We start from the raw sequence: 26,637 nt of genomic DNA on the forward strand, positions 1-26,637 counted from the left end.
TTGTTTTATCATCCATCTGTCCATATGTCTGTTGTTCTATCGTCCATCCATCTATCCAACTATCTATCATCCATCTGTCTCTGTCTGTTGTTCTATCATCCCTCTGTCTGTCCGTCCATCCATCTATCCAACTATCTATCATTTGTCTGTCTCTTGTTCTGTTGTCTGTCCATCCGTCTGTCTGTCCATCCATCCAACTATCTATCTAATCCATCTGTCTGTCTGTCTGTTGTTCTTTCGTTTGTCTGTCCATCCTACTGTCTATTTATCTGTCTGTTGTACTATCATCCGTCTGTCTGTCCGTCCAATCCATCCATCCGTCTGTCTGTTGTTCTGTCTGTCCAATCATTCATCTTTCTGTCTGTCGTTCTATCATCTATCTGTCCATCCGTCTGTCTGTCTGTTGCACTATCGTCTATTTGTCTGTCCGTTCAATCCATCCGTCTATCTGTCTCTGTTGTTTTATCGTCCGTCTGTCCAATCATTCATTTCTCTGTCTGTCTGTTCTTCTATCATCTGTCCATCCATCCATCTGTCCAACTATCTATATATTCATCTGTATGTCTGTCTGTTGTTCTTTTGTCCATCTGTCCAATCCATTCGTTTGTCTGTTGTACTATCGTCCGTCTGTCTGTCCATCCAATCCATCCATCTGTCTGTTGTTCTATCATCTGTCTGTTCAATCATTCATCTTTCTGTCTGTTGTTCTATCATCCGTCTGTCCAATCATTCATCTTTCTGTCTGTCTGTTGTTCTATTATCTGTCCATCCATCCATCTGTTCAACTATCTATATATCCATCTGTATGTCTGTCTGTTGTTCTTTCGTCCATCTGTCCAGTCCATTCATCTGTCTGTTGTTCTATCATCTGTCCATCCATCCATCTATTCAACTATCTATATATCCATCTGTATGTCTGTCTGTTGTTCTTTCATCCATCTGTCCAATCCATTCGTCTGTCTGTTGTTTTATCATCCGTCTGTCCAATCATTCATCTTTCTGTCTGTCTGTTGTTCTATCATCTGTCCATCCATCCATCTATTCAACTATATATATATCCATCTGTATGTCTGTCTGTTGTTCTTTCGTCCATCTATCCAATCCATTCGTCTGTCTGTTGTTCTATCATCTGTCTGTCCAATCATTCATCTTTCTGTCTCTGTTGTTCTATCATCCGTCTCTCCATCTGTTCAATCTATCCGTCTGTCTGTCTGTTGCACTGTCCTCCATTTGTCTGTCCATCCAATCCATCTGTCTATCTGTCTCTGTTGTTTTATCATCTGTCTGTCCAATCTTTCATCTCTCTGTCTGTCTGTTGTTCTATCATCTGTCCATCTATCCAACTGTCTATATATCCATCTAGTTAGGATTTCATTCTGATAAAAAACAGTTAAAGAGTTTTGTTTTATGTCTCCCTAATAAATAAAATGGTCCTTAATCCCTTTCAAAAAAAAGTAAGGATTTGTTTGGAGCTATTACAATCTGGTACCACAAATTCCTATATCAGTTAAGCAAGCTTTTGGCAATCAAATATATTGCAGCTTAATTATATGATAACTGTTAAAGCAATTGCACAATTGAAAAGTACAGATATAAATACAATCACTCAGATGCCAAACGTCATACTGAATGTAATGGTATGTGATGATGACACTTAGTTTCACACACACAATAGGTTAAATGCCACACCACCCTGTTGATTGTAGATATGTAGTAACCAAAAAGTTTTAGCTCATTAATCATTCTTACATATCTATCTATCTATCTATCTATCTATCTATCTATCTATCTATCTGTCTATCAGTAGAGTTAGTGTGCTCGATGAGAAGCACTCAATACACACACAAGCGTGCGATCAAAGTGCATCACTCAGCTCAGACACATGAGTGCGGGCGGTGCTGTGACTCTATGGGAGTGTCACTCACAGTTAGGCGTGTTCACTTCACTGTCAGTTCTCCACCGGACAAACACAGCTTAACGCTTTCTCACAGACGAAGCTGGTTCTGTCTCCGTCGCCACTCAGTTATTAATTTTTTTAAGCGCTGAAGCAGTTTTCGAAGTCCATCTGACACTGGCGATTTTGCTCTTGGCGTCTATTTTAAAGATCAGACAGAATCACTAACCGGGTGCTGCAGACCTCAAGATATTAAGGTAAAGCCAACGTTCATTTTTGTGGTAAAACGAGAGCGTTTTAGAGAAGTGACAACCTTTTAAACAGTAACAGTGATTTTGTACTGTGTTGCATGTAGTTTTTATGCATGATTTCTTATGGTAGCGACTCAGAAGGTTGTCTCAAAACGTCTGACTCTCCAAAAAGCGTGTTCGAACGTTTGTGTCGATGCCTAGAATGCTGTCTAGTTAACGATAGGAATCGTAAGGAATTTAATGATTCTAAATTCGATTCGTCTCAACGAGTTCGGTTCCATTTAGAATTCCTTTCTTTTGAGATTTGACATAGATATGTCTTTTTAAAGGTTCGTATTAGATTTACTGCCCTCAACAGTTGTTAGTAAATGATAAGAGAATCTCAGTAACGTTCAAAACAATGTTTAACAAATTTGCTCAAAAGAAACTGAAAAATGAAAAACTTTTTAAAAATGCCTTTTCGTAGACTTTCCTGGCTCTAAATATTACATTAAAATTCTAAACCAACAAAATGTATACCATTTTATGAAATAAACTCAATACGTGCATCTTAAATTTCTGATATCATATGAATATTAAATAACTCATGGTGTTAACATAACATGATTATGAAATTATTAAGTTGCGGTTCAGTAAATGAGTAATATATCAGTAATTGTCACTGATTCTTACGTGTTTTTGATTTACTAAAAGAATCGGCTCATAAGATTCATTCTTTCGACAATCAATCTGCATTGTTCGCTCTGTATGTTTGTGATTCATTAAAAAGAACCGGCTCATATGAGTCATTTGTGTAAGAATCGAACAACTGTTTGCTGTTTCCGACTGTAAGTTCAGTAGTAGTTTTGGAGTGAACAGTAAAGCATTGAAACTGTTTTTTAGCACGCCGTTCCATATAAATGAATGCTCACTCGACCGAACTTAATGAAAATGATTCGGTTTAGTGAACTAAAGATAGACAGCTCACTAGAGTTTGAGACACAAACTAGTTGTGCGATTCTCCTTCATTTTTTGTAATGCACAGAGCAATCTATTTTTAATTGTACCAGTTAGCAGCATTTTGGTGGTTTTCCTCCTCGCTTCGAAGTTGTTGACTCGTCGGGTTGTTTTGTCACATGCATTGTTATTCTCTTTCACTGAACTATTTGCATAGACTGTGGATCCTGAGTCATACTGTTATGTTAAATGATTGGAAATTACTGTTTGAAGATACAAAGACTTGGTTCTCCAATGTACATTAAAGAATGTCATGCTGGAAGAACCCAGTTTAAGATGTTTTGATGGTCTTACGTGGATTAGGGTGGTCTAACTGGTTGAGCAGTCTGATCTGGGTTAAGATGGTCTCCCAATCTGACCAGCCAGAAAAGTACAATCAAAGCGGCCTAAGACGTTTTATTCCGTGTACCATGACACTAAATATGACTGAATTTTTTTCTATTTAATTTTTTACTTTACTTTAATTTCTTCACTATAGGTTTCTGAATGTCTAAATGCCCGCATCTAGACTATCTTAATAATACAGAGTTTATGAAAATATTCATTTCAATGTTTTATTGATAGGCTTCCAAGAACTGTGAACTGATTATGTAATTCATCCTCTTTCATCACTATAAAAGATTTCAACTCTTCCAGTTAGAAAGACATCATATTTATAGCAGACTGGAAGCATTACATTTCTATCACTATAGTTCGGGTCACGACATGAGTCACGACAGTTGAAGTGAAGGCTTTTGAAGTGCTCTTTCGACTCCCCTGCATTTGCACCTTTTTGCCAAATCACTTACAAAGTCAGTCATTCTTGTTTTTCCACTCTTGTTTCTGCTGTCGTGTACAAAACTTATCCGGCTCAGTGCAACATGGTAGTATTTTAGTTTGCGGGTTTGTATCTCTGACTCATTTGAAAGCCTATATTAAATTTGTGGATGTCCCTAAAGAAATTAAATGTCCTAATTTAGTCCCACATTCTCTCCGGAGCTCGTGGCTTAGCTTACCTGATAATGGTAACTCATTCTCTAAGGAATCTCTAGCCTTATGGGCTTGGCTAGAAAATCATAGGGTTGGTTTACTGTTTTCCCAGTAATCTCCTGCTTTTATAAGTCATGAGCCAAGTAGTGAAAACTAGACTCTGGAATAGCCCATCTTTCCTAAAGCTCAGTCATGATCTAAGCACGTTTACGCAACAGAAACAGAGGAAGGTCTAGCTTTGTGAATGGAATGTGGGTCAATATTTATTTCACCACAAATTTCCTCGCTTTTAACAGGGCAAATGGTAAGCACTTATTAATCTCTAAGAAGTGAGGGAACAAAAACTGGATATTGCTGATCCAAACAGCTTGTGTGTTTCCATATTTCCATAACACCACCATCTTCTTTGGCTTTTATAGAGTAGTTGTAAATCAGAATGGTGCAGATTCGTAACAGTATCAGGGCTGCAGACAACAACGGATGATGAGGACATGAAACATTTAGCAGCCAAATGAAGTTTCACAAATGTACTAATTCAACAAACATTTCACAGAATCGCTTTTTCGTTTTACCATAACAAAAACTAATTCAGTGTTCAGTCAGGGAGTCATTCATGAATTAACAACTTGGAATGATTGACTAAATGAGTGAGTCTGACTCATTTGTTAGTTGTTGTTTCGTGAATCTTTCGACTGACTTATTAAAAAGAAAAAAAAAATCACAAATTAGACTTGACTTAACTCATCTTGCTACTGTGTTGTGTCACACTGGTACTAGCAGATGAGACTGTATATTATAGATATATAGTCAAATTTTTGTCGCACTTTTAATATTTGAAGGCAAAAATGGACTATAAAATAAAATAATTCTATTATAATTTATCTTAAAATACACAAATGTTTATTTTAGGTCTAACATTATAATAGTAATATTACCTATTTTGTTTGATATTTCAATATTTAGTTTATTATTATTAATAATAATAATAATAATAATAATTTATTTGTTGCATTTTAGTGTTAGAAGCAAATGTTAGTACTGTAATGTTTTAATTGGACTATCAAATAGAATTATTTTATTATAATTTATATTAAATAGACCCATTTTTATGTAATATTATAATAGTACTGTAACCTATTTTGTTTAATATTTCAATATTTTATTTAATAATATAATAATAAAAATAATAATAATAATAATCTGTCACATTTTTAAAGTTTGAAGCAACAAAAAAGGCCATAAATGTTGTAATTTTTCAGCTAGACTATAAAATAAAAAGATTGTATTATAATTTATCTTAAATGCACACATTTTTATTTTAGGGTAATAATATAATAGTATTATTGCCTGTTTTGTTTAATATATTCAATATTTTATTTAATAATAATAATAATAATAATAACAAAATAATAATTTATTTTTGTCACATTTTTATTGCTTGTAAAATAAAATTATATTATATTATTATTTATCTTAAACATTTTTGTTTTAGGTGTAATATTGTATACTAATATTACCTATTTTTAATATTTCAATATTTTATTTATTAATATTATTATTATTATTAATAATAATTTATATTAATTTATTTTTGTCACATTTTTAATGTTTGAAGCCAAAACAAATGGCCATAAATGTTAGTACTGTAATTTTTAAATTTGACTATAAAATTTAATTATTATATTATTTATATTTATTTACCTTAAATACACACATTTTTTAGGTGTAATATTATAAGAGTAATATTACCAATTTTGTTAACATTTTTAAAATATTTTATTTAATAATAGTAATTATAATAATACTTTTTTGCTCCCATTTTTAATGTTTGAAGCATAAAAAATGGCCATAAATGTTAGAGACATATATTTTACAGTAACATTGATGTATAATCACAACATTCTTGACCGCACCTGGAGCTTTTGTTTTTTGCGAATGCATTTTAATTCGCCCTGTGAATGTTCATTGTACAATAAAACCTTATGGGGATAATAGTATTGTACTGGTTGTTTTTATTGAAGTGAAGTGTTTCGGTGTCATTTAGGCTGCATAAATGTAGTAATTACATGCACAAATGATATAATTACATGTCCTCAAATGTTTCAGTCGAGTCCGTTTCAGCTGCAGACAGTCTATGATTCCTCATGCCCTCTTATGTACACGGTAATGAAGTCTAAACGGCTTCGCCCCGTGGCTCTGACTCTTGTTGCTGCTCTGTGTAGGAAGGAGACTAGCGCAACAGTTGCAGCGTGTCTGCTGTCTGTAGTGCTCTCTCTCTCTCTCTCTCTCTCTCTCTCTCTCTCTCTCTCTCTCTCTCTCTCTCTCTCTCTCTCTCTGTGTGTGTGTGGGTGTAAGTACGTTTCTAACATGTGTCTCCTCGAGCGTGTGCCTTTGCACAGACCGCGCAGCAGGCTTTTCTGGAGGAGGATGGTGTGCACTGCTGCTGTGCAAGCTCAGGCGTGCCTGCGGGTAGTGAGTAACTTTGAAAGGGTTTCCTGCACACCGCTGAGGTCCCTTTGCTTTTACGAAAAGCTCGTCCTGCCACAACTTACACAGTCAATGACGCTTTTTCCATTGTAATGCAACTTGTAGAAGACGAGCAAGGAGCCGAGGGAGGTGAAGCACAGCTGCTGTTCTCAGATGAGGTGTGACTTGTGCTGCTTTACAGTTTGCGGCCTGTTTTATGGCACATCTTGAACTTTGCCTGCCATTTGTTTTGCAAGCTGAGTGAAGTGAAATCTTTCGACACTTGGGCAGAGAGGGAACCAAATAAGTCTACTTAAGTCCAGTTTACATTATGTCATGTTTGAGGTGGATAAATGCACGTTACGTCGCCACAAAGAAATAAAAATCATCTGCTTTTGTTAAGGTGAATGATTCACCCTTACATCAGCAGGTGGAATGCAAAGCAGTCTGTTTGAAGGTTGTGTGTGCTGAGAAGCATGCGTAGGTGGAGCGGGCCAGCAGGGGAAGACCCGCGACTGCTGCCCGGGTTTCCTCCCCCTCATCCGTCTCTCCCCTCCTCCCTTCCTCATTCTCGTCCTGTCAGTCACCCTTGGCAACGGTCTGAGGCAGCGCAGCTGATGGGGAAACTCTTTCCAGAGCCGCTGGGATTGGCAGTCCTTCCTACTGACCAGATGTACACTGTGTTTCCTTGAAAAAGCTGCAATGGCTTGATTTGATTTTACTTAATCTAATACAGAGCAGCTCATAACCAGCAAAACGAACATTTTCCATCAGAGCCAGAAGGGAAACCCATGAAGGGAAAATGATAATTATATTTATTGGTCACACAGCCAATACTGATGTCAGTTATTTTATTTTTAAGTGGGTTATTACCGAACTGCAGACCTATTTTTCGCATTTCCTTTGTAATATTTCATTACAACAACAGTGCATTTATTTTAATATTATTATACTTTATGCCATTATATACAATCTCAGTAACACTTTACAATAAGGTTCATTAGTTAACATTGGTTCAAGGATTAGTTCACTTCCAGAACAAAAATTGACAGATAATGTACTCACCCCCTTGTCATCCAAGATGTTCATGTCTTTCTTTCTTCAGTCGTAAAGAAATGTTGTTTTTTGAGGAAAACATTACATATATCTTAATATAGTGGACTTTAGGGGTGTGACGAGATACGTATCCCACAAGACGAGACACGAAACTGGGTTCACGAGAACAAGAAGAGACAAGATTTTTTAACTTTTCTTAAGAAATCCTCAATGATGAAATATATAGGGAAAATTAAAAATTCATTTTAATGAATTATATGGAGTAATAAACAACATTTAAACAAGAGCTTCTCGATTCTGGATAAATTGAGAATCCCAGTTGTTTTTAATAAATTGGAGTTCATGATTCTCTCACGATTCTGGAGAAAAAGATTAGAAAACTAAACAAAATAACATAATTTACTAGTGGTTCTGACAAACTGTTCATTGAAAAAAACATTCAATGAAGGAGTCATTGTCTCACTTCATTGAGACTTGACTGAAATCTCCTGAATGAATGATTTAATTGCTTTCTCACGGAAGAGGATAAGCGTTACTATACTTACAAATGTTAAGATACCTTCGTTTTGATCGCTACTGTAGACAATAAGTGTTTATACCCGAACTATAAACATTTATCCCAGTACTTTTATTATTTAAATGTGTGTAACACAGAAATAATGATTATAATGTGTTTGAAAAGACTGTTTGTGTTGCTCTTTCTACGTTCACATTTACCCCGACCCTGTGATTCATTAACATGGGCAGCGACAAAACCTGCTTCTCACGCTCCACTGACACTTGCGATGTGAAACAGTCCTAATAGACACAGCTAAATTGTTGTCATTCACGAATACGATCGCGTAGGTGTTTGACTCCAAATCTTGATATTTTAAGTATTAATCTGCAGCTCTTATGTAAACAAAGCAGCTTTTTTGCGAGGATATTGTCAAGAGATCTCGTCACATCCCTAGTGGACTTCTATGGTGCCCCCCTGAGTTTGAACGTCCAAAATGCAGTTTAAATGCAGCTTTAAAGAGCTCTACATGATCCCAGCTGAGGAGAAATGGTCTTATGTAGCGAGACAATTGGTCTTTTTTTATTAATATTACAATTTATACACTTTGTTTAACCTTTAACGCTGTGTAAACTGTCCAGTCATGACAGTTAGGGTACGTCTAAAATCTCCCATCTCATTTTCTCCTCCAACTTCAAAATCACCCTACATCGCTGCAGAAGTACCAACCCAGTGTTTACGAAGTGAACAGAAAAGATGGTCAAACACCCTTTACAAAAAAGGTAAAAATAGCAATGTAGGACGATTTTGAAGCTGGAGGAGAAAATGAGATGGGAGTTTTTAGACATACCCTAACAATCATGACCGGAAAAAAAGTTCACACAGAGCTAGACAAAATGAGCATTTGAGGATAAAAAGTATATTAATTGTATTTATTTTTTTTTTTTTAGAAAATAACCGATCGTTTCGCTAGATTGTTTAGAGCCGTTTGAAGCTGCATTTAAACTACATTTTGAAAGTTCAAACTCAGGGCACCATAGCAGTCCATTACATGGAGAGAAATCCTGAAATGCTTTGCTCAAAAACATAATTTCTTTACGACTGAAGAAAGACCTGACCATCTTGGATGACAAGGGTGTGAGTAAATTATCTGTAAATTTTTGTTCTGGAAGAGAATTAATCCTTTAACAACATGCACTAAGAATAAACAATACTTTGTATAGCGTTTACTAATGCATTATTCAAATCATATGTTGTGTTTGTTAACATTGGTTAATGCACTGTGAACTAACATGAACAAACAATGAACAACTGTGTTTTAATTAACTAATATTAATAAAGATTAACAAAATAGTGTCATAAATGTTTTGTTCATTGTTCGCTCATGTTAATTAATACATTAACTAATGTTCACAAATGACACCTTATTGTAAAGTGTTACTGCAATCTCTAATCACAATATATAATATTTGTTTTATTTCCTGAATTTTGACACAATATTATATTATATTATATTATATTATATCAGAAATACAGTAATAATATTTATTTATTCATTTTTTATGCCATTATATAAAAGCCAAATCTAAATGAATCAATCTAAATGCTTGCAATTTTATCTTTAAAGTTTTTTAAATAAAAAAAGCTTAGTAACACTTTACAATAAGGTTCATTAGTTAACATCAGTTAGCTACTTTTGTTAACATGAACTAAGAATGAACAATACTTCTACGGCATTTATTAATCTAAGTTACGGTTATTTCCGCATTGACTAAACTAAGTGCACTGTGAGCTAACATGAACTAACAAGGAACGGCTGTATTTCTATTAACTAACATGAACAAAGACTAATAAATACTGCAATAAATGTATTGTTCATTGTTCGCTCATGTTATGTAATACATTAATGTACACAAATGACACCTTATTGTAAAGCGACTGCAATCTCTAATCACAATATAAATATAATATTTATTTTATTTCCTGAATATTGACAGATATAATAAATAGTTAAACTACAACAATAAAAATGTATTATAGTAGTAATAATAATTATTTATTTAATTAATTGATTTTTTGGTAACACTTTACAATAAGGTTCCATTGTATTAACTAACATGAACAAACAATGAACAGTACATTTATTACAGTATATATTTATCTTTATTAATGTTAGTTAATAAAAAACTACAGTTGTTTGTTCATGTTAGTTCACAGTGCATTAACTAGTGTTAACAAGCACAACTGTAAAATGTAATTTTAATAACGCATTAGTAAATCCTGAAATTAACATTCAAATTAATAAATTTTAATAATAAATTAATATATATTTTTAATTTTTTATGCCATTATACATATGCCAAATCTAATCTAATCAATATAAATATTCTTAGTATCGCTATATATATACATACAATAATATCTAAATCATTCAACTACAACAATAAAAATGTATTATAAATACAGTAATAATTATTATTATTTATGGCATTATATAAAAGCCAAATATTTTTTAAATCTAAACTCTTCAATCTCATTATAGAAAATCTATAAATCTGTCAAATCTATTATAGAATCTATATAAATATATCTATTTAGTATATAAAATAATAATACAATTTATTTCTTTATGTATTTATTTATTTTATTTATTAAATGTTATTAATATTATCTTATTTTTCTATTTTTTTCTATTATTTATTAAATCTGTTATATAATCTATATAAATATATCAATGCAGTCTATATATACACTACCGCTCAAAAGTTTGGGATCAGTAAGACTTGTAATGTTTTTTAAAAAAGCCTCTTATTCTCATCATGACTGCATTTATTTGATCAAAAATACAGAAAAAAACAGTAATATTGCAAAATGTTATTACTATATAAAATAATGTTTTTTATTTTAATATACTTTAAAATATAATTTATTCCTGTGATGTAAACAGTGTTTTTTTCATCTACTGTTACTCCAGTCTTAAGTGTCACACGATCCTCCAGAAATCATTCTAATATGCTGATTTATTATTAGAATTATCAGTGTTGGAAACATTTTTGCTGCTAAATATTTATTTGGAACCTGTGATTCTTTTTTTCAGGATTCCTTGATGAATAACAAGGTAAAAAGAACAGCATTTATTCAAAATATAAATCTTTTCTAACAATGTAAATCTATGCTATCACTTTTTATTAATTTAACACATACTTGGTGAATAAAATTATTATGTCTTTCAAAAACTGACTCCAAACGTAGTGTAGATTGTTAGAAAACCTTTCTATTTTAAATAAATGCTGTTCTTTTTAACCTTTTATTGATCAGAGAATCCTGAAAAAAGTATCACATGTTCCAAAAAAATATTAAGCAGCACAAATTTTTTCAACATTGATAATAAATCAGCATATTAAAGTGATTTCTGAGGAATTATGTGACACTGAAGACTGGAGTAATGATGCTGTATACACACACACAAAGAAACTTGCAAGACAAGCAAAGGAAACTCATTTCTTCATTATGTCTTCTGAGTTATGAAAGAGCAACCTTTGAGCAATCACATTCTCCTCATGCAGGGAAGGAAGGGAAGAACACTTGAATATATAAACTCTTGCAGACACAAAGCAGCAGTTTGACTTGACACAGGGTGACAGTTTGTACAAACAGCACAAAGCCTCAGAGAGTATTGTTCCTAAATATAGCTTTAAATGGCAATGTAAATGCAAATAATACAAGAACAGCTAATATTAGATCACTAGAACAGGTTTGTAAACGCAGTATTTTTATCTCGCGTGGGAATCACTCACCGCACCTAGTCAATGTTGCGTTCTAAGTCCAGCTTTTCTGGTAAAGTTGGTTGGAAATGCAGCATAATAAGTGAGGTAATGAAAGGGGCTGGGTGATTTACTGCCCTAATTGAATTTGTTGGCCTTATGCAACAGTCATTTACATTGTTGCATGTTTTCTCTATGATAGTTCAGTAGTAGTTGTACCTGTACCTGTCTTGATTCTCATACCTTTTTTTTTTTGCACCTCATATTTTAAAAATAGTGTACATGGGCTATTTGAACATTTTCGCACTGAAGGACTATTAAAGAAGCACTCCACTTTTTTGAAAATAGACATATTTTTCAACGCCCCTAGTTAAACAGTTGAGTTTTACTGATCTCCGGGTCTGGCGGTAGCACTTTTGGCATAGCTTAGCATAGATCATTGAATCCGATAAGACTGTTAGCATCTCGCTCAAAAATGACCAAAGAGTTTCGATATTTTTCCTATTTAAAACTTAACTCTTCTGTAGTTACATCGTGCACAAAGACGGACAAAAAATGAAAAGTTGTGATTTTCTAGGTCGATATGGCTAGGAACTATACTCTCATTTTGGCGTAATAATCAAGGAACTTTGCTCCCGTACCATGGGTGCAGGAGGCGCAATGATATTACGTAGCCATCTACTCTGCCGGCTGCAACTGTGCATCTACACAAACTTAGTGCCGGTCACTTTCAGGCGCTGTGTAATATCATTACGCCTGCTGCACCCATGGTACGGCATCAAAGTTCCTTGATTATTACACCGAAATGAGCCATATCAACCTATAAAATCACAACTTTTCATTTTCTGTCAGTCTTAGTACACAATGTAACTACAGAAGAGTCAAGAGACAAGTTACATGAAACTAACTACTACAAACACCCACTACTTCCTTAATGTTACTGACATTTCTGTAATTCTGCTGACATTTTTACCTGTATGGTTTGGGATGACATAAAGATTATCATCTGAAGAAACACATGACTCTCATGCACTTGTGGGGGCTGCCAAGTGTAATATTAGAGTTACAGAGCAAACCGTGATATGCAGCTTCAAATATATTTACTTTGTGATAAGGAAAAGCTGACTGTACATTATACAGCAAGTTATGCTGATAATTAATGACATAAATAACAATGAGTACAATTTGAGTTGATATGTAAAATATTATATGTATATATTATTGGTTGTCTGGGGCTAAAGCGGTAATTATAAAAATATAAAAATGACCTGAGAGCCTTGTAATCAATAATGAGATCCAATTGAGCCCTCATATATGATGGAAAAAACGGATTATCCACCTGGGCTAATAGACACATTGACATGAATAAATGTGCATTTTTATTGTATAAATAACTGGCAGCTATTTCTGAATACATGAAAACAATTTATAGTCCAAAAGTGTGATGTTATAGTTTGCACCTTGTTTTTGTGGGTGATCTGAAACTCTGTGTTCTTTGATCCGAGCCAAAAAGAGCCCTTAGAGCTGTGTTTTACAGGACTGAGTGTTTGGTGAAGCAGAGATTTGTCTCCCTCCATAAAACAGAGAGCTATGCATGCAAATAAGTGATGAGGAAGCCCAGAATCAAATTACCACGCTTCTGTGCTCAACCCAAACAATTAGAGATTCAGAAAGACAGAGACAGATGAGAGAGAGACCAAGACCTGCAGCCATCAGCTGTTGTAAACTGCAGTGAACTGACTGTTAAAACTGGTGTGAAATAAGACTGTCAGTTTCAAATATGACCGTCCTGTTGGTGTAGTGCTTATTGTCATTTGCTTGAATAGAATGAGAAACTGTCATAATTCACACCAAACACGTAAGACTGAAAAAACAAGGTAAATATGAAATGTTAAGCAAGATAAATAGTGTTTAGCTTAATCGTGATTAATCGCACCCTTTTTGTGCAATTAATAACTATTACTCACACACTTATAATAGATTTAACATTGTAATTTATTTACAGACCTGTTATAAATACCTAATTATTTTTCTTATTAGAATATCAATTTATTTTAATCGATATCGAAATCCCAAGAATCGATTAGTCTAGCCTGTTCAAAGCAACGCACCTCCCATCCAATAAATCGCTGTAAGCATTGTGATCAGTTAGTTTTGATATAAAACAAAGTCTCAGATTTCAAATTTTGTTGGTTTCATTACAGTATTCAAACAATAAATGCCGTTTTGGTGCTGTTTTAATGTGGACTGACAGATCGCTGTAGCGCCTCAGTTCAAAAGAAGAGCTGATAATCGTCAGCTGATAATCTCCTCCGCTTTAATACAAGTTTCAACGCGAAATAAACATTAATAAATGCCCAAAGGTATGTTAAAAGAAAGAGTACAACTTACCGAAATCGACATCCTGTCTCATGTAGTCGCTCAATCAGTGTTTCAACGGCGGAAAGACGTCAGTATAACAGCTTGTAAACAATGTCACGTAACGTCACATTTACCTCAGGAAAAAACATATTCAGTTACCATACGCTCATTAATCAGTTAAAACATATTCATTGTAGCTTTTACAGTTCTTCAGTGTTTCATTTATGTTTAAATATATCCGTCAAGATCTTATGACAGACACAGTTTAAACGTTTATATTTCAAAAAATGAATTGGAGTAGAAATATGTAAGTATTTTTTTTAATGTAGGTATTTGTATACGAATCAGTTCATTTTAACCTTCAGTATCACAGTAATGTAGTACCGACTAACGTTCATCTATATTTCACAGCAGTTTTTTTTCCTTGAGAAAACTTGGCATGTACTGTACCTGATATATATCTAAAATAATCATGAATCAGAATTGAATAGAATAGTGAAATCTGTGTCAAAACCCAGCCCTATTTCTTATAGAGAAAATGATGCCTGTTTTAGGCCCAGTAAAAGTTTTTGCATTTTACATTATTTTCAAAAAATAAAAAAATTATATGTATATATATATACGCTACCAGTCAAACGTTTTTCAACAGTAAGATTTTTTTTGTTTTTAAAAGAAGTCTCTTCTGCTCACCAAGCCTGCATTTATTTGATCCAAAATACAGCAAAATCATTAATACTGTGAATTTTTTTTATTTTTTTTTTTAAATAACCGCTTTCTATTTGAATATATTTTAAAATGTCATTTATTTCTGTGATCAAAGCAAAATTTTCAACATCATTACTCCAGTCTTCAGTGTCACGTGATCCTTCAGAAAGCTGATTTTCTGCTGAAGAAAGTTTTCGTATTATTATTAATTGATTTACTGTTCAAGAAACATTTATTATTATTATTATTATAAATTTTTAAAACAGTTGAGTACATTTTTTTCAGGATTCTTTAATGAATAGAACAATCCAAAGATCAGCATTTATCTGAAATTAGAAGCTTTTTATTATATTATTTTATTATAGAAATTATTACATTTATGTAGCAAGAATGCTTTAAATTGATCAAAAGTGATGATAAAGACATATAATGTTACAAAAGATTTCTGTTTCAAATAAATGCTGTTCTTCTGAACTTTCTGTTCATCAAAGAAACCTGAAAAAATCTACTCAGCTGTTTTCAACATAATAATAAACATTTTTAGGCAGCAAATCAGAATATTAGAATGATTTCTGAAGGATCATGTGACTGAAGTAATGATGCTAAAATTCAGCTTTGAAATCACAGGAATAAATTACATTTTAAAATATATTCAAATAGAAAGCAGTTATTTTAAATAGTAAAAATATTTCAGAATTTTACTGTTTTTGCTGGATTTTTCATCAAATAAATGCATGCTTGGTGAGCAGAAGAGACTTCTTTAAAAAACATTAAAAATCTTACTGTTCAAAAACTTTTGACTGGTAGTGTATATTATTTAACTTGTAAAGTACATTTGTAAGTACACATCGCAAAAAGTAATATCTGTACTGAATTCAATTCATACTGGTTTTTCTTCAGAATTTTCTTATTTGTATTACGTAATGCGAATGATAATTTTTTCATGATAATAAGACTTTCCGTCTAAGAGGATATACTCATTCGTCATAAAAATAGTCCAAAAAAATAATCTTTCTTCTATCTTTCCGAAACAATTGATAAGACTGCAGTGTGTATGTAAAATAGTCTGTCATGCACTGGTTAGCTTCCGCTGTTGACAGAAAAGTATTGCTTTTGTTTTCCCAACTTTCTCTCTCTCACACTCACACACACACACACACACACATACTCCCACCCACATATACACGGAATAGGCCACACAAACAAAGTTCCTAGGCAACGACACTAACCTTTTGAGGGAATTAGCTGAGAACGGTGTGACCCTTTGTTAGCTCACATCACATGAGAGGAGTGGGTGTACGGGCCTCATCCTCTCTGCCTTTTCTGTGGTATCAGAGTTTCTGAGCTCTTTCATTCGAGGAAGAACATAAACTGGCTTTGCACCATCGTTCTGTTGTTTTCATGCTAACAAATTTTCACACAAGGTTAGGTTATAGTACTCCTCCTGTTGTTCAGACGAGAGCTTTGCATATGTTTGTTTGTTGGTTTTAAATATGTGGCTAGTTTTCGGTGTTCACAGACACACGCAGAGTCACTGTTATTAAACTTTTACTCCTGCTACTATTATTAGTTGCTAAAAAATAGATCTCCAGACATAGACATGCTTTAAATAGGTCACCCATTTATTCTCCATCAAAGCTGTGTTTGGCTTGTGTTAAAAAGTTTGAAGACACCTTAATGAATGTGCACAGGAAGAAAAACTTTAGCCTGGGATTAGCATACCAAGATCTCCCTAGACTGCCTTTTGCCTTAATGGGAGTGCTGATCCATTTTCCATTACCGATGAGACCCAGAAACATGAGGTTTCTGTATAATACACACACAAAAAGAGAGATATTGTGTCTCATTTAGCCTCAGGTCCTTGAATCAATGCTATATGCACACTGACCATTTTTAGTCTTATCAGATGACATTTAATATGTTGTGCAATACTGTTCATTCTTTTAACAAATAAAATAGTAACTCTTTCTGCTGGTGTCATACACAGAAACACAAGATGAATCTTTTAATTGGGAACAACCTTTTTGTTAGTCATGTTATTTATGAGGGTGTTTTCTGCTTGCATAGTTTTGGTTTCTTGAGTATGTCGTAGTGACTTTGCTATGTAAATGGATGACTGATGATGTGACATGCTGTTTTACATAGCCAGGCTGGCATATAATAGTGTCTAAAAACAATGTCTTTTAACATGATATAGCAATTAAATACATTTTTACTTTTTTTTTATTATTTATTTATTTTTTGTTAAAAAAGATAGATAAAAAGATGTTTTTGAAACCAATCTCTTATGCTCATCCAGACTGGATTTGTTTGATAAAAACTACAGTATAAACGGTAATATTTTGTAATTATTATTTAAATTTAAAATAACAGTTTTCTATTTGAATATATTTTAAAATGTAATTTATTCCTGTGATGCAAAGCTGAATTTTCAGCATCATAACTCCAGTCTTCAAGGTCACATGATCCTTCAGAAATCATTCTAATATGCTGATTTTCTGCTGAAGAAAGATTTCTTATTATTATTAATGTTGTGAAAACCATTATACATATTTTTCATATTTTTTTTGATGAATAGTCAGTGCAAAAGTACAACATATTTTAAAATGTAATTTATTCCTGTGATTTTAAAGCTGATTTTTAGCATAAATACAGTCACATGATCCTTCAGAAATCATTCAAACATTTTGATTTTCTGCTCAAAAAACATTTATTATTATTATTACGTTAAAAACAGCTGTGTCTAATTTTTTCAGGTTTCTTTGATGAATAGACAGTTCAGAAGAACAGCTTTTATCTGAAATATAAATCTTTTGTAACATTATAAATGTCTTTATCATCACTTTTAATAAATTTGAAGCATCCATGCTAAATAAAAGTATTAATTTCTATAATTTCTTTCCCAAAAATTATCTCCAAGCTTTTTAATGGTATAGTGTTTAATGTTACAAAAAATTTTATTTCAGATAAATGCTGATCTTTGGAACTTTCTGTTCATCAAAGAATCCTGAAAAAATGCACCGTTTTAAATATTGATGATGATAATAATAAATGTTTCTTGAACCGCAAATCAGCATATTAGAATGATTTCTGAAGGATCATGTGAAATTGAAGACTGGAGTAATGATGCTGAAAATGTAGCTTTAATCAGAAGAATAAATTACATTTTAAAAATAATTAAAATAGAAAACAGTTATTTTTAAGTAGTAAAAAATATTTTTATTTATTTTTATTTTTATTCAAATTTTAACTTTTTTTCTTTATTTTGGATCAAATAAATGCAGGCTTGGTGAACATTAATAATCTTGCTGTTCAAAAACTTTTGACTTGTAGTGTATATGCTGCAATTTCACTCATTTTTATAATATCCAGAATCCAGAAAAGGGTGTGACTTTACAGGACATATTTTTCCTCTGTTTGTGCATGAATAGTAAATTATTCAGACACATTTTTGGTTTGTGCTCAGCCTGAAAGAATAATAATAATTCAAAAAATGAACTTTGAATTATTACGTTCTTTCATAGTATGGTTCTCCATATTCATGGACAATTTTCACATAGTATTAGATTGTTCACACAAAAACGCAACAGTGATTAATTTTGTCTGTCATTGTTGTCAAAGCATTTATGGTATGTGCCAGAGGTTATGTTATGAGAATGACAGCAATGTGCATGCTTTGTATTCGCATAATTGTGTCAAGGCCTGAAGCTTTTCTTTCATCATCAGTATCTTAATGGCAAATGTGGGTTTTCTGCTCACTTTAAGTGCACGGAAACATCTTAATGCATAAAAAGTGAAGATGGATATGGCTTTCATCTGTGTGTTTTCCTCTCGCCAACCTTTCTTTTTGACTCTTTCAGTGTTGTTCAGAGGCTCTGGCGTCATGTCAGACCCGGGCGAGTCGGATGACAGAGAGCTGAGGCCGGTAGACTTCATCCAGCTTCAGCAGTACATTGACTGTAAGTCTGTGATGCCCACACATCCCTCCCACTCTCACTAAATGCTCGGCCTCATTACAAACCGTGACTCATGCTCAGTCCTTAAGTGCGAAATGACACTTTATTCTCAGGGTCGAAAAAACATGCCAGTCGTGTGCATCCAAGACATCTGTGAGCCGGTTTACTTACAGTTTTACATGCAAGTATTTTATACATGCACAACTAGTGATGGGAAAGACTGACTGATTGACTTGATTTACATTTTGATAATGACACTAAAATGAAAATGTATTTTCTGCTTTCTTATTTTAAAGTGTCTTTGTTGATGTGTAAGTGTACCTTTATTTATCTTCAGAACATAAATTAAGATATTTTTGATGAAATCTGAGAACTTTCTGACCCTCATAAATATGTTAATTTTTGTTCCGATGATGAATGAACGCCTTACGTGTATGGAATGACGTAAGAGTGACTAATGAATGACAGATTTTTAATTTCTGGGTGAATTATCCCTTTAATAATGGACAATGATGGAATGATGGATGAGGATTTGATGTAAATAAAACAAATTACTGAAGTACATTTGACAAGAAAATACTGTTTCTGTTGTTTCTACTTTAAAATTTCATATTTAATTCAGTGTTAGCTGCCGTTTCTTTGTACTTGTTTGTGAAACACCATTTTTTGTTTTCAATGTACGCTTCCAGTGAAAAGTTTTTCAACAGTTAGATTTTTAATGTTTTTAAAGAAGTCTCTTCTGCTCTCCAAGCCTGCATTTATTTGTTCCAAAGTACAGCAAAAACAGTAAAATTTTGAAATATTTTTACTATTTAAAATAACAGTTCTTTATTTTAATATATTTTAAAATTTAATTTATTCCTGTGATTTCAAAGCTGAATTTTTAGCATCATTACTCCAGTCACATGATCCTTCAGAAATCGTTCTAATATTCTGATTTGCTACTCAAAAACATTTATTATTATTATTATTATTGTTTCTATTGATCAAAGAATCCTGAAAAAATGTACTCAGCTGTTTTAAATAATAATAATATAATAATAATAATAAATATTTCTTGAACAGCAAATTAGCATATTATAATGATTTCTGAAGAATTATGTGACGTGAAGAATTATGTAATGTGAATTTTATTGTTTTGCTGTACTTTGGATCAAATAAATGCAGGCTTGGTGAGCAGAAGTGACTTTTTAAAAAAACATTAAAAATCTTACTGTTCAAAATCTTTTTACCGGTAGTGTATATAATGCATTGTCATGTCTTTATCATATAGGGTATGTTTTAATATATTGGATAACATATTTAAATCACTAATATTTAGCTTTAAGAGATGAAACAAACTTCTAAAATGAAAAATAATAATAATAAAAGTTTTTGTGTTGGAATAGCAATGCCAAGATCATGGGTTCAGTTTCCAAGAGAACACACAAAATTTTTAAAAATATATATATATATCATGGATACCTTATTGCATTGTATAAAAGTGTCTGATAAATACATCAGTGTAAATGTAAATAAAAGATGGATGGATTTCATGGATTTAGATCCATTTCATTTTTTAAAAGCCCTTCAAAATAAATTTCGCACTAGTAAAGTATATACTGTAATATATTTAGGATTTAAATTTAGCATAATAATTAGATGGCCTTAACTACTATGTACTTACATTTAAATTAATCATTTGATACAGTGCACTTATTGTGCACGTAAATGCTTTTACATTGTACTTATATTTTAAAAATAGCTACATGTAATTACATCTGTAATTATTTTCTGTAATTACATTTATAATTACACTGTTGACCTATCCCTTACACCTTAACCCACCCTTAAACCTACTCATACCATCAAACCTGTCCCTAACCTTACTTGTATCGCATCTCAATAGCAGTGTAAGTGTTTTGCAATACAGTGTGAACACAATAAGTACATTGTTCCAGGAATAAGAGGATATATGCTCACCCTGTTTGAATGGACATCAATGGAAAAAGACATTTTTTTTGCTGTCACATCCTGTAGTTGCAGTATCTGACCAGCAGGGGCTAACAGGGTCATGCTAAGCAGCCAAAGGTTGACCCCTTGATTGCTACATCAACCTGTCACATGTACGATTTAAGGATTTTTATACAGTAAGGTGTTGTAGATACTAAGTATGTACTGAGTTCCTGCTAAGCTTGTTTTTCCTGCAGAGTTGATGCAGATACAGTTCATTATAAGGTGTGATGTTTGTGGTTCTGTGTGCCAAAATGTCATCTTGTCTTTTTTTTTCTTTTCTTTCTCTCTGTCTTTGCTCTCTCCCACTCGCCCTGTCTATCTCTTTGCAGACTGCAGTCTAAAAGTAAAAGATGTGTTAAAGGAATTCAATGCAGATGGCAGGTTAGCCAAGTACAGACATGGAGAGGTGAGTGAACAGGCTGCTAGGGGCCAACTGTCAGCACTCTGCTTTTACCGCATCTTAGTCCAATTACCCATGAACAGATCCATCCATTTCTGTAATGTGAATCACTTCACGTCTGGTTAAGCATATCTGAGCTCATCCGCTGGACGATTCATGTAATGCGTACCTGCTTAGTCAGTGAATGTCGTGTGTACCTCAGTACCAATTTTAGCACTGTGTCCCACACAAAACATTAAGTGAAGCTTTAGTAGGCGGTTGCCAGGACATTTTTATGTAGTTCCTATTCTCCAATGCTACACATTTACTAGGATATTCTGGTGACCCACATCAAAAAAAGCTGATCCCTAAGTAGTTATGATGCAAATTACAGGGATTTTTGACCCGTTTTATCTGGCAAAAACAGGCAAAATCATGTAAGAGCTTGTTTTCAACAATCGGCATGATTTAACTCTATAAAGCCTTGTGTATCATGTTTAATATATGAATTTCTGAGGTCTCTAAAATGGTCTCAGCATGATATATCATATTTTATTAATAAGTAAAAAACATTTTAGTATAATTCCAAAAACACATCCACATCTTTTAAGATGAGATCAAAAGTTACATACACCTTTTCAGAATCTGCAAAAAGAGAAAATAATAGTTGAATTTATAAAAATGACCCTGTTCAGAAGTTTACATACACTTGATTCTTAATACAGTGTTTTTACCTGAATGATCCACATCTGTGTTTTTTTTGGTGTGTATTTTTTTGTTTAGTGATGGTTGTTCATGAGTCCCTTGTTTGTCCTGAACAGTTAAACTGCCTTCAGGTCCCACAAAATCTTTGGTTTTTCAGAATTTTTGTGTATTTTGTGTACATGTGCTACTATTACAGAAGGTTCAAACGCTCACTGATGCTTCAGAAGGAAAAACGATGCATTAAGAGCCAGGCGTGTAAACTTTTGAACAGAATAAAAATGTGTATATTTTTCTTATTTTATCATATTTTTTTAATTTAGTACTGCCATTCAAAAGCTACAGAAGATATTTACATGTTTTCCAGAAGACAAAATAAGTTCAATTTACTCTGATATTCAAGTTCCAAAAGTTTTCACCCCCTGGCTGCATTGTTTTTCCTTCTGCATTTGAACCTTCTGCAGTAGTTGCATATGAGTCCCTCAGTTGTCCTCAGTGTGAAAAGATGGATCTCAAAATCATACAGTCATTGCTGGAAAGGGTTCAAATACACAAAAATGTTGGAAAACCAAAGATTTTGTGGGACCTGAAGGATTTTTCTAAAGAACAGCAGCCAGTTTAACTGTTCAGGACAAACAAGGGCCTCATGAACAACTATCACTAAACAAAAAAACACAGCTGTGGATCTTTCAGGTAACAACACTTTTTAAAAATCAAATGTATGTAAACTTTTGAATGCTTAATTTTTATAAATTCAACTATTATTTTATCTTGTGGACTATATGTAAGTCTTTTATTTGAGATGTCTTATTCAGGTCAGTACTAAATAATAAATAACATGCATTTTGTAGGATCTCTCTTATTTTGGTAGGATATAAAGCACATAAACATGTAAATGTATTTGAATACTAGCACAAAATATATGTGTTTGAAATACATTTTATAATACAGCTTATCATCCATGCCTGTAGTACAGTGTAGGACGAGCTACACACCCAAAGTTTAATGCTTCCGATCACAATTGTAATAGTTAAACGACAGGAAGTTCAGTGTAAAATGGAAGGAGGTTGCTCTGAAGTCATAGGATTATAGCTCTTAAAAGATTTGCTATTCAGACACGCTCGTGTTGCAAAGATTTAGTCCGTATACCTGATATGTGCACTAGTTTTTCAGCTGACTGTGTGCTGACTTGGCTTTCAAACACTGTAAATCAATGCTGCAAGAGTTTTGTGTCAGTCATTTTTGTGTTTGTCTTACTCTAGGCTTTATATTTTGCTTGCGCTTGGTGACTAAAGCAAAATAAACAATGAATTATGTCATGAAAGTCTTATGTATGTCAGTATGGGAGGAGTATCTGTCTGTAACATAGCCTATATCTCAGATTGAACAGGAGTATCCTGAGGCCTTTAAAGTTTGAATACAACTTGCTTGGCTTTTTTTCTCTTATTAACTCTGTTAAAATCTAGGACAGGAACAGCAGGCACTGTTAGTAGAACTAGGATTGGGTTTGTAGTGCAGAATCTAATTGGATCTCTGTTACGTCCCCTTGAGAAGGTTCCAGATAATTTTATGACTTTATTAGTTTCCAATAATGTGTGCTTTCTGAATGATTACCAAAATAGATGTTATTAAAAAGCCTGATGGGGTATTCCAAAAACTAAGTGAGTTGGTGGTTTGTATTTGTGTTTTGTGTTTCTTAAAGGCATAGCAGACTCATCTTTTATTGTACAAAATGATTTGTCTTTAGTGCATTGATGAGGAAGGTTTCCGCCTCTTCCTGAAGACGTATTTGGAGGTGGAGGACTTTCCAACGGATCTGTGCCAACGGCTGTTCAGATCCTTCCAGAACTCAGAGTCAGCAAAATCAGATGAAAACAGTAGGTTATGAATATGCTTGTATATGTATGCATACAGACACTACCAGTCAAAAGTTTTTGAACAGTAAGATTTTTAATGTTTTTTTTAAAGACGTTTCTTCTGATCACCAAGCCTGCATTTATTTGATCCAAAATACAGTAAAAGCGGTAATTTTGTTAAATATTTTTACTATTTAAAATAACTGCTTTCTATTTGAATATATCTTAAAATTTAATATATTCCTGTGATCAAAACTACATTTTCATAATCATTACTCCAGTCTTCAGTGTCACATGATCCTTCAGAAAGAATTCCAATATGCTGATTTGCTGTTCAAGAAACATTTTTTATTATTTTTTATCAATATTTTAAACAGTTGAGTATGTGTTTTTTAGGATTCTTTGATAAACAGGAAGGTCCCAAGATCAGCATTTATGTGAAATGAAAAGCTTTTGTAACGTTATACACTATACTATTCAAAAGCTTGGAGTCAGTAAATTTTTATGGGAAATAATAAATTAATGTTTTTGTTTAGCAAGGATGCTTTAAATTGACCAAAAGTGATTATATAGATATTTATAATGTTACAAAATATTTGTGTTTCAGGTAAATGCTGTCTTCTGAACTTTCTATTCATCAAAGAAACCTGAAAAGAAATCTATTCAGCTGTTTTCAACATAATCACAATAATAAATGTTTTTTGAGCAGCAAATCAGAATATTAGAATGATTTCTGAAGGAAAAAAATTCAGCGTTAAAATCACAGGAATAAATTACATTCTAAAATATATTCAAATATTCTAGGCTATTTTAAATAGTACAAATATTTCAAAATTGTACGGTTTATGCTGTATTTTGGATCAAATAAATGCAGGCTTTAAAATCATTATCAATTCTCAAATAAAGTAGTGTGGTTTCCACAGAAATATTAAGCAGAACAACATTAATAATAGTGAGAAATGTTACCTGAACACCACATCAGCATATTAGAATGATTTCTGAAGGATCATGTGACACTGAAGACTGGAGTAATGTCTGCTGAAAGTTCAGCTTTGCCATCACAGAAATAAATTATATTTTAAAACATATTACAATAGAAAACAACTGTTTTAAATCAAAACAACTTTACAGTTTTACTGTATTTTTGATTAAATAAATGGATGAGCGTAAGCCGCTGATTTCAAAAGTATCTAAAAATATTACCGACTCCAAACTTTTGAACGATAGTGTGCATGAATCAACCAATTTAGTTACATTACTGGGACTCATTTAATTTTTTAACACTTTTTCATTTAATACAAGTTAAGCAGGATCGACTTATTTTTTACTAGTCCCTCAGTTAATAAAAAGGAATTATTCTTTTACACTCTAAAATAAGTGTTTATTTTTAATAAAAAGGCATGTAATGAAATTAATGGAACAATGGATTTCTTGTATTCTGAATATCTTTGCTTTCTCTCTTAGGGGAAGTCTTTCTAAAGGATGTCTCCTGTTATTTCTCTCTCCTGGAAGACGGGCAGCCCAGGGACAAACTTGAATGTAAACATCAATTTTTGCCACTTTGAATATCTAATGATTGTTTACATCTTTGCAATAATTCACCATGTCTTTCCCTTCACAGTTGCGTTCAGGCTCTATGACAGAGATGGCAACGGCGTCCTGGACAGTTCGGTGGGTGGTCTAAGCCTGAAATATAATCTACTTCCAATTCCTCATTATGTAACAAAACTGAATCATCATGCTTAAATTACATCTTTCAGTAATAACTGTAACCAGTAATGTTTCTGAAAAACAGGAAGTGGACCGCATTATTGCCCAGATGATGCACGCAGCAGATTACCTCGGTTGGGATGTGTCTGAACTGAGGCCTGTGAGTTACGTTTGTGTATGTGTAATATTTCCCGAGATGACGTGAAATGCCTATGCTATTTTCGAGCCTAACCACACCTTGCTGAAGAGACATTCCTCCTCCTTTAGCATGAATCAACTTGTCAGAGAAAATAAGGAATGGAAAAAAAGGAAACTGACAAGATTGTGTAATGTTACTCCTTGTGATTCAAATAAAGTGATGATTTAGTTACATCATATACAGGTTACAACAGACATATTAATACAAAAACATGTGCTTTCTCATTGCATACTTTACTTGTTCTCAGGTGTTGAAGGATATGATGACAGCGATTGACGCAGATAGCAGTGGAACGGTGTCATTACAGGAATGGGTGGAGGGGGGGATGAATAACGTCCCGCTACTGGTTTTGCTGGGACTGAAGGTAGGAAAACACAAGCATAGATTCTCAGATTTTCAGATGCAATGTCAGACCACTGCTATTTTTGGAGTGTACAAGAGTACAACTCAGATTACACTGCTCAGAAGCAAAAATAAACAAAAACTTCAGCAAACACTGTAAAATTTAAAAGATGTATGTATTTATTGCGTTCTGTCCTTCTGAGGTTCTGTTGTCTCGCTCCTCTCATTATATTTTACCAAAAGCCTGCTGACTTTGCACTAGTGCAAGCAACAGTGACATTTTTAACACATGCTTACATGCACTCACACACTTACTGTATATGCACATAACATACCCAAAAGCATATCAGCACTTTTATTTTCATTTATTTATTTTTTTGTTCATTTGTATTTTATGTCTAATTATTATTTTTTTTATTTTACAATTTATTTTATCATCATATAAGAATGATTTCTGAATGATCATGCAACATAGTACTGCAGTAATGGCTGCTGAAAATTCAGCTTTGACTTTGAAGGAACATATGATTTTAAATATCA

General features: G+C 33.0%; 1 protein-coding gene across 1 annotated transcript in view; it reads left to right on the forward strand.

The window, feature by feature from the left end:
* Positions 1-1,931: 1,931 nt before the first annotated feature.
* Positions 1,932-26,637, forward strand: part of dgkaa (diacylglycerol kinase, alpha a) — a 39,657-nt gene continuing 14,951 nt past the window's right edge. Inside the window, exons 1-8 of the mRNA XM_051096546.1 lie at positions 1,932-2,151; positions 18,819-18,917; positions 21,239-21,315; positions 23,738-23,867; positions 25,311-25,385; positions 25,468-25,517; positions 25,642-25,716; positions 26,003-26,119. Coding sequence (XP_050952503.1) covers positions 18,842-18,917; positions 21,239-21,315; positions 23,738-23,867; positions 25,311-25,385; positions 25,468-25,517; positions 25,642-25,716; positions 26,003-26,119 — 600 coding nt within the window. The 5' untranslated portion in view covers positions 1,932-2,151; positions 18,819-18,841. The remainder of the gene's footprint in view (positions 2,152-18,818; positions 18,918-21,238; positions 21,316-23,737; positions 23,868-25,310; positions 25,386-25,467; positions 25,518-25,641; positions 25,717-26,002; positions 26,120-26,637) is intronic.

Source organism: Labeo rohita, chromosome 23 (genome assembly GCF_022985175.1).
Source record: "Labeo rohita strain BAU-BD-2019 chromosome 23, IGBB_LRoh.1.0, whole genome shotgun sequence".
NCBI classification, from domain to species: Eukaryota; Metazoa; Chordata; class Actinopteri; order Cypriniformes; family Cyprinidae; genus Labeo; species Labeo rohita.